This window comes from Filicampus tigris, chromosome 3, assembly GCF_054856515.1.
Source record: "Filicampus tigris isolate MCC_2025a chromosome 3, RoL_Ftig_1.0, whole genome shotgun sequence".
Lineage (NCBI taxonomy): Eukaryota > Metazoa > Chordata > Actinopteri > Syngnathiformes > Syngnathidae > Filicampus > Filicampus tigris.
The window spans coordinates 8036669-8048856 of NC_141219.1; the positions used below are offsets into that span (position 1 = coordinate 8036669).

The window sequence follows — 12188 nt, forward strand, 5'->3', positions numbered from 1 at the left end:
TTACTGTATGGGTCAAATTTGACAGCATGATATGCTAAATCTCATGTTCGCTCTGAAGTTAGATGAATTTTCCTAAACTAACCCAAAAGACTGTTCTGGTCGCTCCCTGAGGTGGACAAAAACAGGTGGGTTTTGCTGTTTAATTTGTATTCCACAAACACAATATTAATCAAAATATCAAGGTTAGACTAGTGGGGCTGCATAGAACATAATATTGTAAAGCATTTCTGGGAGTTGACTTAATCTTTAAGGATTATTTTTTTCATTTATTAAACCAAGTCAGCCTATTCATGCATTTGAAAAAGAACTATAGTTAGGAATTTGATACAGACAGTTAATATTCTTGGCCCAGATCAGAATATACCTGGAGCGTTCAACTTTCTAATTGCATCACTACAACCACAATAATAAACATTGTTAAATTAACGCTACAAATTAATAGTTTATCTTGGAAACGCTCTTGTAATTGATCTCAAAACATTGTACCTTCCGGCTAGTCAGTGTCTACAAGTATACACACCCAGATGAGCATATATTCTGAGCTACCATTCTCCAGCTGCACATATTTGGTTTCCTGTTGAGTGGGCTGCTACACTATGGACTGTTAGCCATGCACTTTTCCAGAAGAGCACCTTCACCAAGCCAAAATGTAAAAACAGACTCCAGAGAAAGAATGGAAATATACTAGAAAGAAGGTACAGGAAAAATACATATCGCACTATAGTGTGCTTACTTTTAATTGTTATTTTATCTAATAGAAATGTTGTTCTACAGATACATAGATGTGTTCTACTTTCATCGAAAAATACATACTATTAATACTATCTGAAAAGCCACGCCTCTCCTAAGTTATCCGGCATCAATACTAAACATTCCCATCCTAGGATGGCTATGCGTGTGCGTGTGTGTGCGCGCGCGTGCGTGAGTATTGTGGGGGGGTTGTCCCCCCACCCGCCTCACATCTGGTCAAACAGATGTTGCTTCCGCGCTGTCATTGTTTCCGCTTCCACCTCAGAGGAGCCTCGTCCATTGCTTTTTTTGTGCGAACCTCATCGCAACCGAAGCTCGTCTTCACTACTTTTAGCCTTTCTCTTCCCTCTCCGTGTTAGCTTGTGTCCGCCATGGGAGACATAGAAGCTCCCGACTCGAGACAACCGAGCCGCAGCGTTCTGCAGTCGGTCCTCCCCAGCAGAGAGTTCGCCTCCTCTAGGAAAGGAATGCTGCTCATCGCTGAAGTGGTAGGAAAGTTTTCTTAACATTTCCAGGAGATGTGTCCATCGCCACGCGGTTTAACGCAACTACAACTCAACTTTTAACGTGTCTATTTCAATGTAGGTCAGTCAGTGGGGGTTTTCCTTTAGTGACGGTAAGACCAGACACTTTTTATTCGCATCTTTCAAACCTTTGCTAAATGCTTCTTTGGTGCGCCGAAGATTTTCATTGGTCAATATGCCAAAACACAACAGTGACTCCAACTCGCCATTGTGCTCCCTGCTGAATTTTATCAGACTGAAGGATGCTTTCAGTATTGCGTCACTCTTTCCTGATTCATCTCTAAAACAAAACACTTGGCATCAAAGTAACCTTAAAAAAAGACACACTCCGCTATCTGAATTAGGACCATCTTTATTGGCAAAGTGTGTTAAAACTTTCAAGGAACTTGTTGGTCGCACTCCAGTGCTCGGCATCATGAAACACTAAGAACAAAAGCATTGAGAAATCGCCACCATCACAAGGAATGAAGTTGGTCCCACCTTTGCACTTGAAAGACTTGCACATTCTCAGAATTCTTTCTCCATGATTACAGAGATCATTTGTGAGGTCAGAAGTCAATGATGATGCACAAGGCGGGGGGGGGGGGGGTTGGGCTGGATCAGCCATCTCTAGGTATGATACTGTATATCCCAAATCATCGAACCATGGCATAATTCATCATTTGCATGTTGGACAACTCCAGGTGCATGGCGAGCAATGCCAATTGTGTCCTCGGCTATGACATACTCAGTTTCCAGTTTATGATGGACGAATGGATGAATGAAGTAATGTCACTTGTACTTTTAATGCAAGCTAGTCTTTCAACATTGCGCAATACCACGTCCACATAGTCTGTACTTAAACCCAGAGCACACATGCAACATCAGCAGTATCATGTGCTTGTGGAAAGGAAGGGCCTTTTTTTTTTCTTTTTTTTTTTTTTTTTTTGCTGTAATCACACTGGTGTCATGTGACTTTCAGCTAATGTTGAGCCATGGTCACAGAGCGGTCATTCTCTTCCTCACAGTCACACACTTCCATTCCACAACGTGTAGCCTGGGGCAGCGTGCTCACTGAGTGCATGACCCGACATCCACAACCGAGTCTCTTGCACCCAGCGCTCTGCCAGGACACTTTGGGTGTTGGGGAGTAGGAAACATGGGATGGAAACTAACTCCAAAATGTAACTGATTAACTCCAGTCCATGCGCTTGACAAATTGTTTAGGTTGTTCGAACAGAAGAGACCGGACAGAACTATGAGATGTAATGTCCAAGATGAAACTACCAATCAACTTAAAAAACATTTATTTACACTCTACGGCTGCGTCAATGGAAGTCATTATTTTAGATCTTGCCTGAATAAATCACGGCATTCTGATTAATATTTCGTTTGTGGAATATGACAAATCCACCCGTTTTTAGCTAGCTCACAGGTCGGCCATTTTGTCACTTCTGTCAACTGAAGGTGACATCGAAGTTGCTCAGGGCCCATTTAACAACCAATCATGGCTCAGTTTCAGAAAACAGGTGAGCCGTGATTGGTCGTTAAATGAGCCCTGAGCAACTTCGATGTCATCTTTAGTCGACAGAAGTGACAAAATGGCCGCCCCCGGAGATGGCTAAAAGTGGTTGCGTTTTGCTGCTTAACATATAGCCTATTTCACAAACGCAATATTAATCACAATTCCGTATTTCAATTAGTGGACCTGCATAGAACATATTCTGGGGGGAAAAAAATGTTTGGATTGACTGCCTTTAACTCCTTGCGGCACCTATATTTGAATGGCTTCCAACTGTATTGCATGGCATGCAGTATAAAAATCTGAAAAACGTGCACCATAAAGCGAGCACCTCATCTTACAATGCATATTAGTCGGACTCCTAGCCTGCTAAATGCGCATTATTATTCCGCCTGTATCAAACAACTACTCCTGCAGTGCATAACAATTTAGTTGAAAATAAAATGATGTTAGAAACAGTCCTTTTTTGGTGTGAACATGGAACGGGAGAACTCTATTTGGCCCATTATGTTTGTGACTCATCGTTGCGCTCACAGCTAGTTTTACAACCTTTTAGTACCTGCTCACTCATTCCATACCTTTTAAGTACAATCTGTTTGTCCATTATCATGATGTAAGAGTGCATTTTGCTCAGAGAAGTGTATGTAATTTATACAACAAAAACATCAACTTGTCCTCAAGTGACAAGTCAAGTGTTTTATCCAGAGTACTTTAAAAGGGGAAGTCAACAACCCAAATTTTCTTTACAAGAATATGTTCTATGTACTAGTCTAAACATAGAATTCTGATTGATATTGTGTTTGTGGAATATGAGTTAAGCAGTAAAATCCACCCGTTTTTGTCCAATCTCAGGGGGGCGGCCATTTTGTCACTTGCTGTCGACTGAAAATGACATTACATGCCTCAGCTTCAGAAAACAGTTGAACCATGATTGGTTGTTACCTGAACGCTGAGCAACTGTGATGTCATTTTCAGTTTACAGAAGTGACAAAATGGCCTGACATGGCGAAAAACAGGTGGATTTTGCTGCTTAAAGAGGAAAACAACCAAACATGTTTTTTTTCAAGAATATGTACTCAGCATTCCAACTAGTTGAATTCACGGCATTCTGATGAATATTGTGTTTGTGGAATATGAGTTAAACAATCACAGCTCAGCTTCAGAAAACAGCTCAGCCGTGATTGGTTGTTACCTGAGCAGTCGCGATGTCATTTTCAGTCGACAGAATTGACAAAATGGCCGCCCACAGAGATGGCTAAAAACGGGTGGATTTTGTTGCTTAACTCATATTCCACAAACGCAATATTAATCAGAATGCCGTGTTTCAACTAGTGGGCCTGCTGGGAACATATTCTTGAAAAAAACATGTTTGGTTTGATTTCCACTTTAGGTGCCTTGTTAGCATTAGCGATTACTTGTTGCACCAGAATGCGGTATTAGCAGCATTGCCACAGTTACCTTGAAAAAGTAACTCAGTTACTTTGCGGATTGCTTAATTTTAAAAGTAACTTAGTTATATTACTGATTCCTTGAATTAAAAAGTTTTTAAAATGAGTCATCGAGGATTTTTAGCACAAATGGGCCAATGTTTCGCGACACATTCACGATAATGGACAATTTAGTCTTCAGTTAACCTAACATATTTTTGGACTGCTGCAAGCATAGTGAGAACAAACTCAACACATCTGACATTTTTTTTACCCGGACCTCAAAGGCAGACAACATGCCAACCACCATGCTGCCGTAACAAAAAAAAAAATGTACGCTATACGCATTCATTAATACAAATACTGAATGCCTCTTTTCCACTAATTCACAGTGTTCTCTGTGTTGTTACATTTGACTCCATCACAGAATGTCTGCCAATGTGTATTTTGTTTGTCATTTTGCCTTGAGAGATGTACTACATGTCTGTTCAGCAGAGGGGCTTTTATGTTTTGCGTTTGGACAAGTGAGTGTTTGTGCCCGGGAGTGACAGCAGGAGAGATTTAGTGTAAGAGTGAATAAACATTGTCTGTTCGCAGCTGCTGTATCTCCTTACAGGAAGTAGGCCTGGAGCCGTGGGTGGATAAGGTCCACTCTTGGGGAAGCGCCTTTGCTACGAAAGGGGGCGCTTAGAAACAATCAAGCCTGCGTGTACTCAGCCCAAGTAATGTTGTGAATTACTACTAGCCATCAACCGGATCTGCTTGCCAGATGTCTCCTTGTGTACTGTACATATGGACCTTGGCGTTCCGATAGATGGTATAAACTGAGTGTTGATGAAAGAAAAAGAGACAAAACAAGGTGGTGGAAGCCTAAAAGATAGCGATCCATGTCAGGAAATAAACAGACTCTATGTGGGAAGTGACACACTTCATAAATAAACAAACCTCCGAAGGGGAGAAGTTTAGAAGAAAAAAAAATCGACAGATGAGGCTGAGATTTATCCACTCAGAGAGGGATTTTTGTTTCTGAAAGCGTGCGTGAACATCTCCGTATGACCGCAGGCGCTGTCCTTCGTCGACTTTGTGTGCTTCGCCGCGTCCACGGCGGCCGCCTTCGTGACAGTCCCGCTGCTGGAGTTCCTGGCTGCTCTCTTCCTGCTCTTCGCCTACTCGACTAAATTCAACGAGAGGTTTAAAGGCTTCCTATGGCCTCTTATGGTAAAAGGAACGAGCCGCTTCATAGTTACATGCTCATACACGAAAGTGGCATTGTGGTGTGTGCTTTCCCTGCTAATACGTGTGTTTCCTCTTTTCCCCATTCAAGGATTTTATGAGATGCGTGACTGCTGCCATCATCTTTTTCATCATTTCCATAATTGCAGTATCCAAATATGTGGACGGTTCCTCCAAAGCCGCCGGGGTAAATTTGACAGCTGACCGCTTCTGCCATTCAGCGTCATTAAGTTATCTTTCCCCACACCTGTTTTTTTGTTGTTTTTTTTCTATTGCAATTTGCAAGTCTTTCATTTGACCTGCAGTTTCTTCTCACAGGTTTTTGGCTTCATCGCTACCATTGCATTTGCTTTAGATTTTTATCTCATTTTTAACGAGCTCGCCAATTTCCTGAAGCAGGGTGGAGAGACCACTGAGGAGCCTTCCAGACAGCAAGGTAACGGTCCACAAACACCATCATCCCAAATTCGTCCGTCAAAAATGATACTGCCGCATGGGAATACGCTTTTATTTGTAGAGCGCTCATCAAAATGGTAGCTTCCTATTTTATGAGGCCTTAGCATGTTGCCTTAACTGTGTCAAAGAAAACAAAAACGTACATCTGGGTTCAGTTCCAAAGTTTACCTCAAAATTGAAACAATGTGACAAAAAAATTAGAATAAAATGAGGTGTCTAAAGAGAAAGAAAAAAAAAAACTCACCAGATTACCATACTCACGTCGATCCTTGTGCCATAAAGACAGTTTATAATTATTATAAACAGTTTAATCTGAAGAAATGTAAATACCGCAGACCCTTTTTGTCAGAATCAACATAAATCCCCTTTTAACATGTAAACTTAATTTACTATGCAAATAATTGTATTTCGAACCCTAAAAATACTCAAAGATGCTTTAGAGAGACATTAAAAACAAAAAAACAAAAATCTTCAATTTGAGTACATATATCTCTGGCACACAAAATGTCTGTAAGACATCTGATTTCAATTTGCTGAGTGTCACAGATGAACTTGCATGTTTGGGATCATGAGCAGAACATTTTCTTCAAGAAGCTTTACAATTTTCCAGCTCTTTGACAGTCCATAAAACATTCTTCAATTTTTGAAAATCGGCTCTGTCGTTTTTGGCAAATTCCAGCCTTGACTTCTTGCGAATAAATTCTACGCATATTCCAGTGCAGTAGCTGTACTTTAGTTCATGTTTATGACTTTCACTCCTGTCTATTAGCGGGGTTGCTGAGATTGACTTTCCAACTTCTCTCATTTTCACCAAAGCTAGTTTCTCACCCGTAGACAGCTCTCTGGTTTTCATTTTGGTTACACCTCTAACTCGTGTGAATACAGTCTAGTATTTCTTATTTACAAATTGTTACACAAGTCCACACGGGGATGTGCCAATCGTCCTGATGGAGATGTTTTTCTGTTCCAGATGAATTTTCAGACTCTGATTCGGACTGAGATTGTTCTGTCCTGCAAGTGACCGATTCCAACAATTTGGATGCTCTACCGCAGGAGACAAGGCCTCAGCTGCAGCGCGACACCTCGCAAGGGTACATTCGTACTGTGGATAAGAGGAAGTTGCTGAACTTTCACAATTGGGATATTTCGGCGTGGTAAACGTGGTACTGAGATGAACCTGTCCGAATTCATCTGTTGTTTCGTACACCAAAGAGTAGAGATGCATTAAAGTGTAGAGTATAGTGCTAAATGGCGTTTTAAGCATTTGAAGTTACCAGTTGTTCTATTCTATTAAAAGCATCGTTATATCTGCATTTTTTTCCCCAAATTTGTATCATAGCAATAAGAATGGCTTTTCTTTTTTTTTTTTTTAAATGAACTCTTAATTTGTAAAAGAAACACTACAATGTTTGTCTAAACTGAATTTGTAAGAAAGTGGAAATCAACCCAAACATGTTTTTTTTCAAGAATATGTTCCCAGCAGGCCCACTAGTTGAAACACGGCATTCTGATTAATATTGTGTTTGGGGAATATGAGTTAAGCAGCAAAATCCACCCCTTTTTAGCCATCTCAGGGGGCGGGCATTTTGTCACTTCTGTCGACTGAAAATGACATCATAACTACTCAGGGCTCAGATAACGACCAATCATGGCTCAGCTTCAGAAAGCAGGTCAACCGTGATTGGTCGTTACCTGAGCCCTGAGTAGCTGTGATGTCATTTTCAGTCGACAGACGTGACAAAATGGCCGCCCCTGAGATGTCTAAAAACGGGTGGATTAACTCTTAATCCACAAACGCAATATTTATCAGAATGCCTTCTTTCAACTAGTAGGCTTGAATAGAGCATATTCTTGAAAAAATATGTATGAAGTATGAAGCTGTGGTCAATGAAGAAGTGGATTTTAAAATGTGAGTTCAACCAAATGACTATGTACAAATGTGATTCAGGTTGGCTGGTTTCAACCATTTATGATTAACTTTACAAGGGTGTATTTTGGATTTGTTGCATCAACACCGTTGGTGTCACTTTCTCTGGTTGTTGTGCTTTGCTGTTTCTGTCTCGAAATGTCACATTTGAGTGTGTGTGAATGTGAATTAATCTACTGTATGTGATTCTTTCAATATGTTTACATATTGGATAACAGTAAAGTGCAGCCACTTATTAGTGTTTTACAATTGCCAGTGCCATGTGTTGCTCTATTTTTTTGTACTGTGTGTGTGTCCTCCCTTTTACCACTACTACTACTGAGGAATAAGAGGCACAAAAACGCCACGGTGAATATATTCATAACAACACTCGACAACAGAAATTGCCACTTGTGGCCTTTTGGTCATGCTAAATTTATTTGTGGAATGTAAATTGTGAAATATTAGTAAATGTATGTGATGATCATTTGAAACGTGTACTTCCAAGTTCCAACCAATACACTGCAGTGCCTTTGATTGGAAATGTTTTCCATGACTTGATACTGTGGCTTCAGAGTTAAAAGAATGCAAAGATCTTCTTAACTGCATGGCCATCTCTATTGTATTTTATCACTCAATGTCTTGCGGCAACCAACTGTTATTTTTTTAAATAATAATAATAAAAAATAAAAAAACACACTAAAAGTTGCTTTGTTTTCATTGATCTGTCACATTGTGCACTACTCTTTTTTTACTTCTTTTTTTTTGGGCTTGGAAAATCGTCCAACTGACTCTACACACTGAGTACAAAGAAGTCGTCATTGTGATGCCATCTACTTAGTGTGCCATTTTACTTCACTTCAGTGGGTTCTTCACTGGGTTTCAGATAAGTGCACTTGTTTTTTCTTGGAGAGATCTGTGAAGCGCTTCAGAACTTGTTTCCATCTTCGTTTTATACACAGGTCATAGAACAGTAACATCCCATTTGAAAATGGCGCGTTCAGTTGCATAGGGAGGTTAAGTGACATTCCGGGACCTTGTAAAATTTTAATGTGGGTGTCAGATGAGGTCAGAATCTGCTGAAAATGTTGCTTCTTTGATTAACAAATCAGTTCCATTGATGAAATGTCGTGGCAGAAGAATCCATTTAGATGATGACGTCTCCACGTTTTAGGTGTTCCCTAATCAGGTTCCACAAAAAAAAACAAAAAAAACGAGCAACTGCATAACAGCTGTTACTGTGTTTGAGGTCTGCAGTGATTGTGACAGCAGTTCCTTCTTATACAAGTTTGGACTCGTTTGCCTGGGGGCTTTTTGACTTGGTCACTGAATTTTCTTTACCTTTAACCTTTACAGGCAGGGATTCACTTCATTTTAAAAGGACTTACAAACGCTTTAGAAGTCATCAAAACCGCTCATTTTGGTCAATAGGCGCAAGAAAGGCTAAAAAAAAAAAAAAAAAGCCAGAAAACAGGTGAGACGTGACAGTTCGCAAGCTGAGCCCGTGGGCACTTTGATGTCAATTTCAGTCAACAGCAGGTGACAGTATAGGATAAAATGGCAACCTCTGGAGAAATGGGTGGATTTTCCTGCTCAATTCTTATTCGACAAACGCAATATTAATCAGAGTACCACGTTTAGACTAGTTAGGGCACATAGAACCTACTGCAAAGAACATTTTTGGCTGAATTCGCTCTGATACAGTCGGTTTCCACTTTAATTTCTACTAAAGTCACTTAATTTGGGATAAGAGTGTAGTCGATGCACGTGATGCGAATAATGTTATATCATATATCAGTGGTGATGAGTAGTGTGGGTCAACAAGTTTGTGGTGATATCAAAAACTAGATGCCAAATAAACCTTTTGGCCACATATTAATCCATGACTAAGAAAACAGGGACAATTGCCATAGCTATTTCCATACTTTAGATTGTTACTTGGGAGATTCTGAAAATAGACTCTTCAGTGATCATAAAATACAGGTGGCATTTAAAAAAATGTGAGTGTTAGATAATCATATGTGTTTGTTTGTTTTACATATCGAATGTACAGTAAAGCATTGCAAATTACAAATCAAATGTATTGTTATTATTATTTTTTTCAAATCAAATAAAACATCTAAATTGGTGGATGTTGTTAGCATACTGATTGGCTGAAGGTACTTCGCTATGACGTAAATGCATCAGCCAATCGCGTGCTTTGCGAAGACTTAATTGCCGTGCAGCTCCCCAACTCATCGCGTTCAAGCGGGAACTTTGTGCCATGTCTTCCCCGACCACAGCGAAGATGAACACGCCAGTCGTTCCTACAAAGTTGGTACGCAAGTGTTTGTTTGGCACCGTGAACCACGACCATGTAAACCGAGACTTAGAACTGAAGCTCCAGCAAATTAGCCAGGAGGACACCCAGCGCTGGAACTTCATTTTCAAGACAGAGACGCCGCTGCCCGGCAGGTTGCAGTGGGAGAAAAATCCAGTGGGCCACATCGCTGCGTTCTACCACGAGTCCTCTTGGGGCAAGAAGTCTTCCTCTATCACTAAGGGTATGCGAACACCTCTTTAAAGCATTCATTAACGGTGTATAAAATAAAATAAAATAAAATTATTTGTGGTAAAAATTATTCTTGACCGTTCGGACGTCACATATACTCAGCTAGCTTTGTAGCTAACAAGGTACATGACGTCCATTTTAGGAAATACTAGTTTTACTCGATATATAGGCCTACTTTAATAAGGTTGTTATTATTTGGAATTAATCAGGTTACCATTTATTGAGTGGGGGAAAAAAGTCGAATTTTTAATTTTATACACTGTACTGATTATAATCCCATCAAGAGGCGATTTTAAAATAAGAAATTTAGGGGTGCTGACAGATGTCCAGTTACCGTTCGGGAGTGTTGCAGGCTTCACATCTTGTTGCAGGCTTCATATCTTGCTGAAAAAAACAAAACAAAACGTGTATACACGCACAGCATTAAGCCTTATAAAACAGGTATGCACACAATAACTCATAACAAAAGCATTCTTCTGTAATTGCAATTAAAAAAAGCACAGCCGTGCTGGCAGACCACCTGTAACGTTTCCCAGCTGGAAAACATGTCAGCTAACTCATCCCTAACAAGAGAAACAGTGACCAGCAAAAATTTACCTCGTATGTAAAAGTACTGTATGTGTTCATTGAGTGGTAGAAGGTAAGAAACTAGCAATATGGCTAAACGCTCACACTACTCCATATGACTCGAAGACTGCACACTTGGCTCGGCTTGCGACTGAGTTGAGAAGAGGTGAAAGTACTTATTTTTTCTCTTAATTGTTTTTTAAACAGTGTATGAGAAGACTGTGGAGATTGAACCGGAAATCTACTCTGGTAACAAGTATCCTGCTGAAGTCACTCCTGGCCCAAAAAAGAGGGCTCTCCCAAAGTATTCATTAAAGACCACACATGATGAACAAACTGCAGGTCAGGATTCTGTGCAATAAAAAATACACGGTGAACCCTCGCTATTCACAGGGGTTGGTGACCAAGCAAATAGTGATACAATGTCAGTAGTTTAAACCGTAAATATACCCCAAACTATGATCCCAAAACACTTTTATACAATTTCGAACGCATCTTACATCACCCTTAAAACGTCTTTGCTGACAAGTAATTTTGTTTGTTGAAAAATGTGTGAGTAGGTGGGTTTGGGAATGATTATTAGTATTAGCGGGGGTTCACTGTAATGAAGATGCTAATGATTTCATCATTTTCATGTTTACGTTATTTATATTTCCCGGCAGATATGTTGGTCACAAAGGCACATGTTCCAGCAAAGCAACGTTGCACTAAAATGGACCAAATCTACATCTGAAGATGGACTACGGCATTCAGTCTAACTGCTGCACTAAAAAATTCTGTTGAATTTAAACATGACATTTTGTTTAATGTTGATATAACATGTTATTCAAAATACACTCATTAGAAAAACACAATTTATTTTCTATATGATTAAGAGTTCTTTAATAAACAAGTTAAGTTAAATTGTTCAGTAACCAAACCTGGTCTTGGAGATATTGTTAATTTATATATTCACATATTTCACCCAATCTGGTACTGGTATTTGAATTGTTGTATTTAATATACCCCTCCAGCTGTTTCAGAGCGATTTTAAAACAGTAGTTAAAATGGATAAATTATCCATGGATAATGCATTAATCTGCAGCCAGGCAATTAAATTAAATAAATCACATAAAATACATTGTGCTAAACGTTAACATGAGTTGTAATTGTCTTATTGGAGTTTTCACCCAAGGACCCGATGGGTGTGATAATTTTTACTGTGACATTGAATCAAGAGACACTAGAAGACAGAACCTTCAGAACGGCGCTTTCTTTACTTGTCTGGTCGGCA

General features: G+C 39.7%; 2 protein-coding genes across 3 annotated transcripts; both read left to right on the forward strand.

Annotated features, from left to right (window-relative positions):
• Window positions 1–106: 106 nt before the first annotated feature.
• On the forward strand, window positions 107–7486 carry LOC147149746 (CKLF-like MARVEL transmembrane domain-containing protein 3). Of its 2 annotated transcripts, none has more exons than XM_086025660.1 (6): window positions 107–125; window positions 1110–1238; window positions 5265–5420; window positions 5527–5622; window positions 5754–5871; window positions 6862–7486. In XM_086025660.1, exons 2-6 carry the CDS (start codon window positions 1122–1124, stop codon window positions 6888–6890), a joined length of 516 nt encoding a protein of 171 aa, XP_085881786.1. In that variant the 5' UTR covers window positions 107–125; window positions 1110–1121; the 3' UTR covers window positions 6891–7486. The 2 variants fall into 2 exon arrangements, with proteins under 2 accessions (XP_085881786.1, XP_085881785.1); XM_086025659.1 differs by lacking the exon at window positions 107–125 and adding an exon at window positions 553–695.
• Window positions 7487–9997: 2511 nt separating this feature from the next.
• LOC147149747 (uncharacterized) lies at window positions 9998–12051 on the forward strand. Its single transcript, XM_086025661.1, has 3 exons — window positions 9998–10340; window positions 11123–11257; window positions 11578–12051. Exons 1-3 carry the CDS (start codon window positions 10061–10063, stop codon window positions 11646–11648), a joined length of 486 nt encoding a protein of 161 aa, XP_085881787.1. The 5' UTR covers window positions 9998–10060; the 3' UTR covers window positions 11649–12051.
• Window positions 12052–12188: the final 137 nt, after the last annotated feature.

What these genes read in the sequence shown, in the direction of transcription:
- LOC147149746 (XM_086025660.1), top strand. Translation starts at nt 1,122, where the DNA reads ATGGGAGACATAGAAGCTCCCGACTCGAGACAACCGAGCCGCAGCGTT. An exon ending in TGCTGCTCATCGCTGAAGTG is followed by an intron (nt 1,239 to 5,264) that starts GTAGGAAAGTTT and finishes GTATGACCGCAG; the next exon opens with GCGCTGTCCTTCGTCGACTT. An exon ending in GGAGCCTTCCAGACAGCAAG is followed by an intron (nt 5,872 to 6,861) that starts GTAACGGTCCAC and finishes TTTCTGTTCCAG; the next exon opens with ATGAATTTTCAGACTCTGAT.
- LOC147149747 (XM_086025661.1), top strand. Translation starts at nt 10,061, where the DNA reads ATGTCTTCCCCGACCACAGCGAAGATGAACACGCCAGTCGTTCCTACA. An exon ending in GTCTTCCTCTATCACTAAGG is followed by an intron (nt 10,341 to 11,122) that starts GTATGCGAACAC and finishes TTTTTTAAACAG; the next exon opens with TGTATGAGAAGACTGTGGAG. An exon ending in ACATGATGAACAAACTGCAG is followed by an intron (nt 11,258 to 11,577) that starts GTCAGGATTCTG and finishes ATTTCCCGGCAG; the next exon opens with ATATGTTGGTCACAAAGGCA.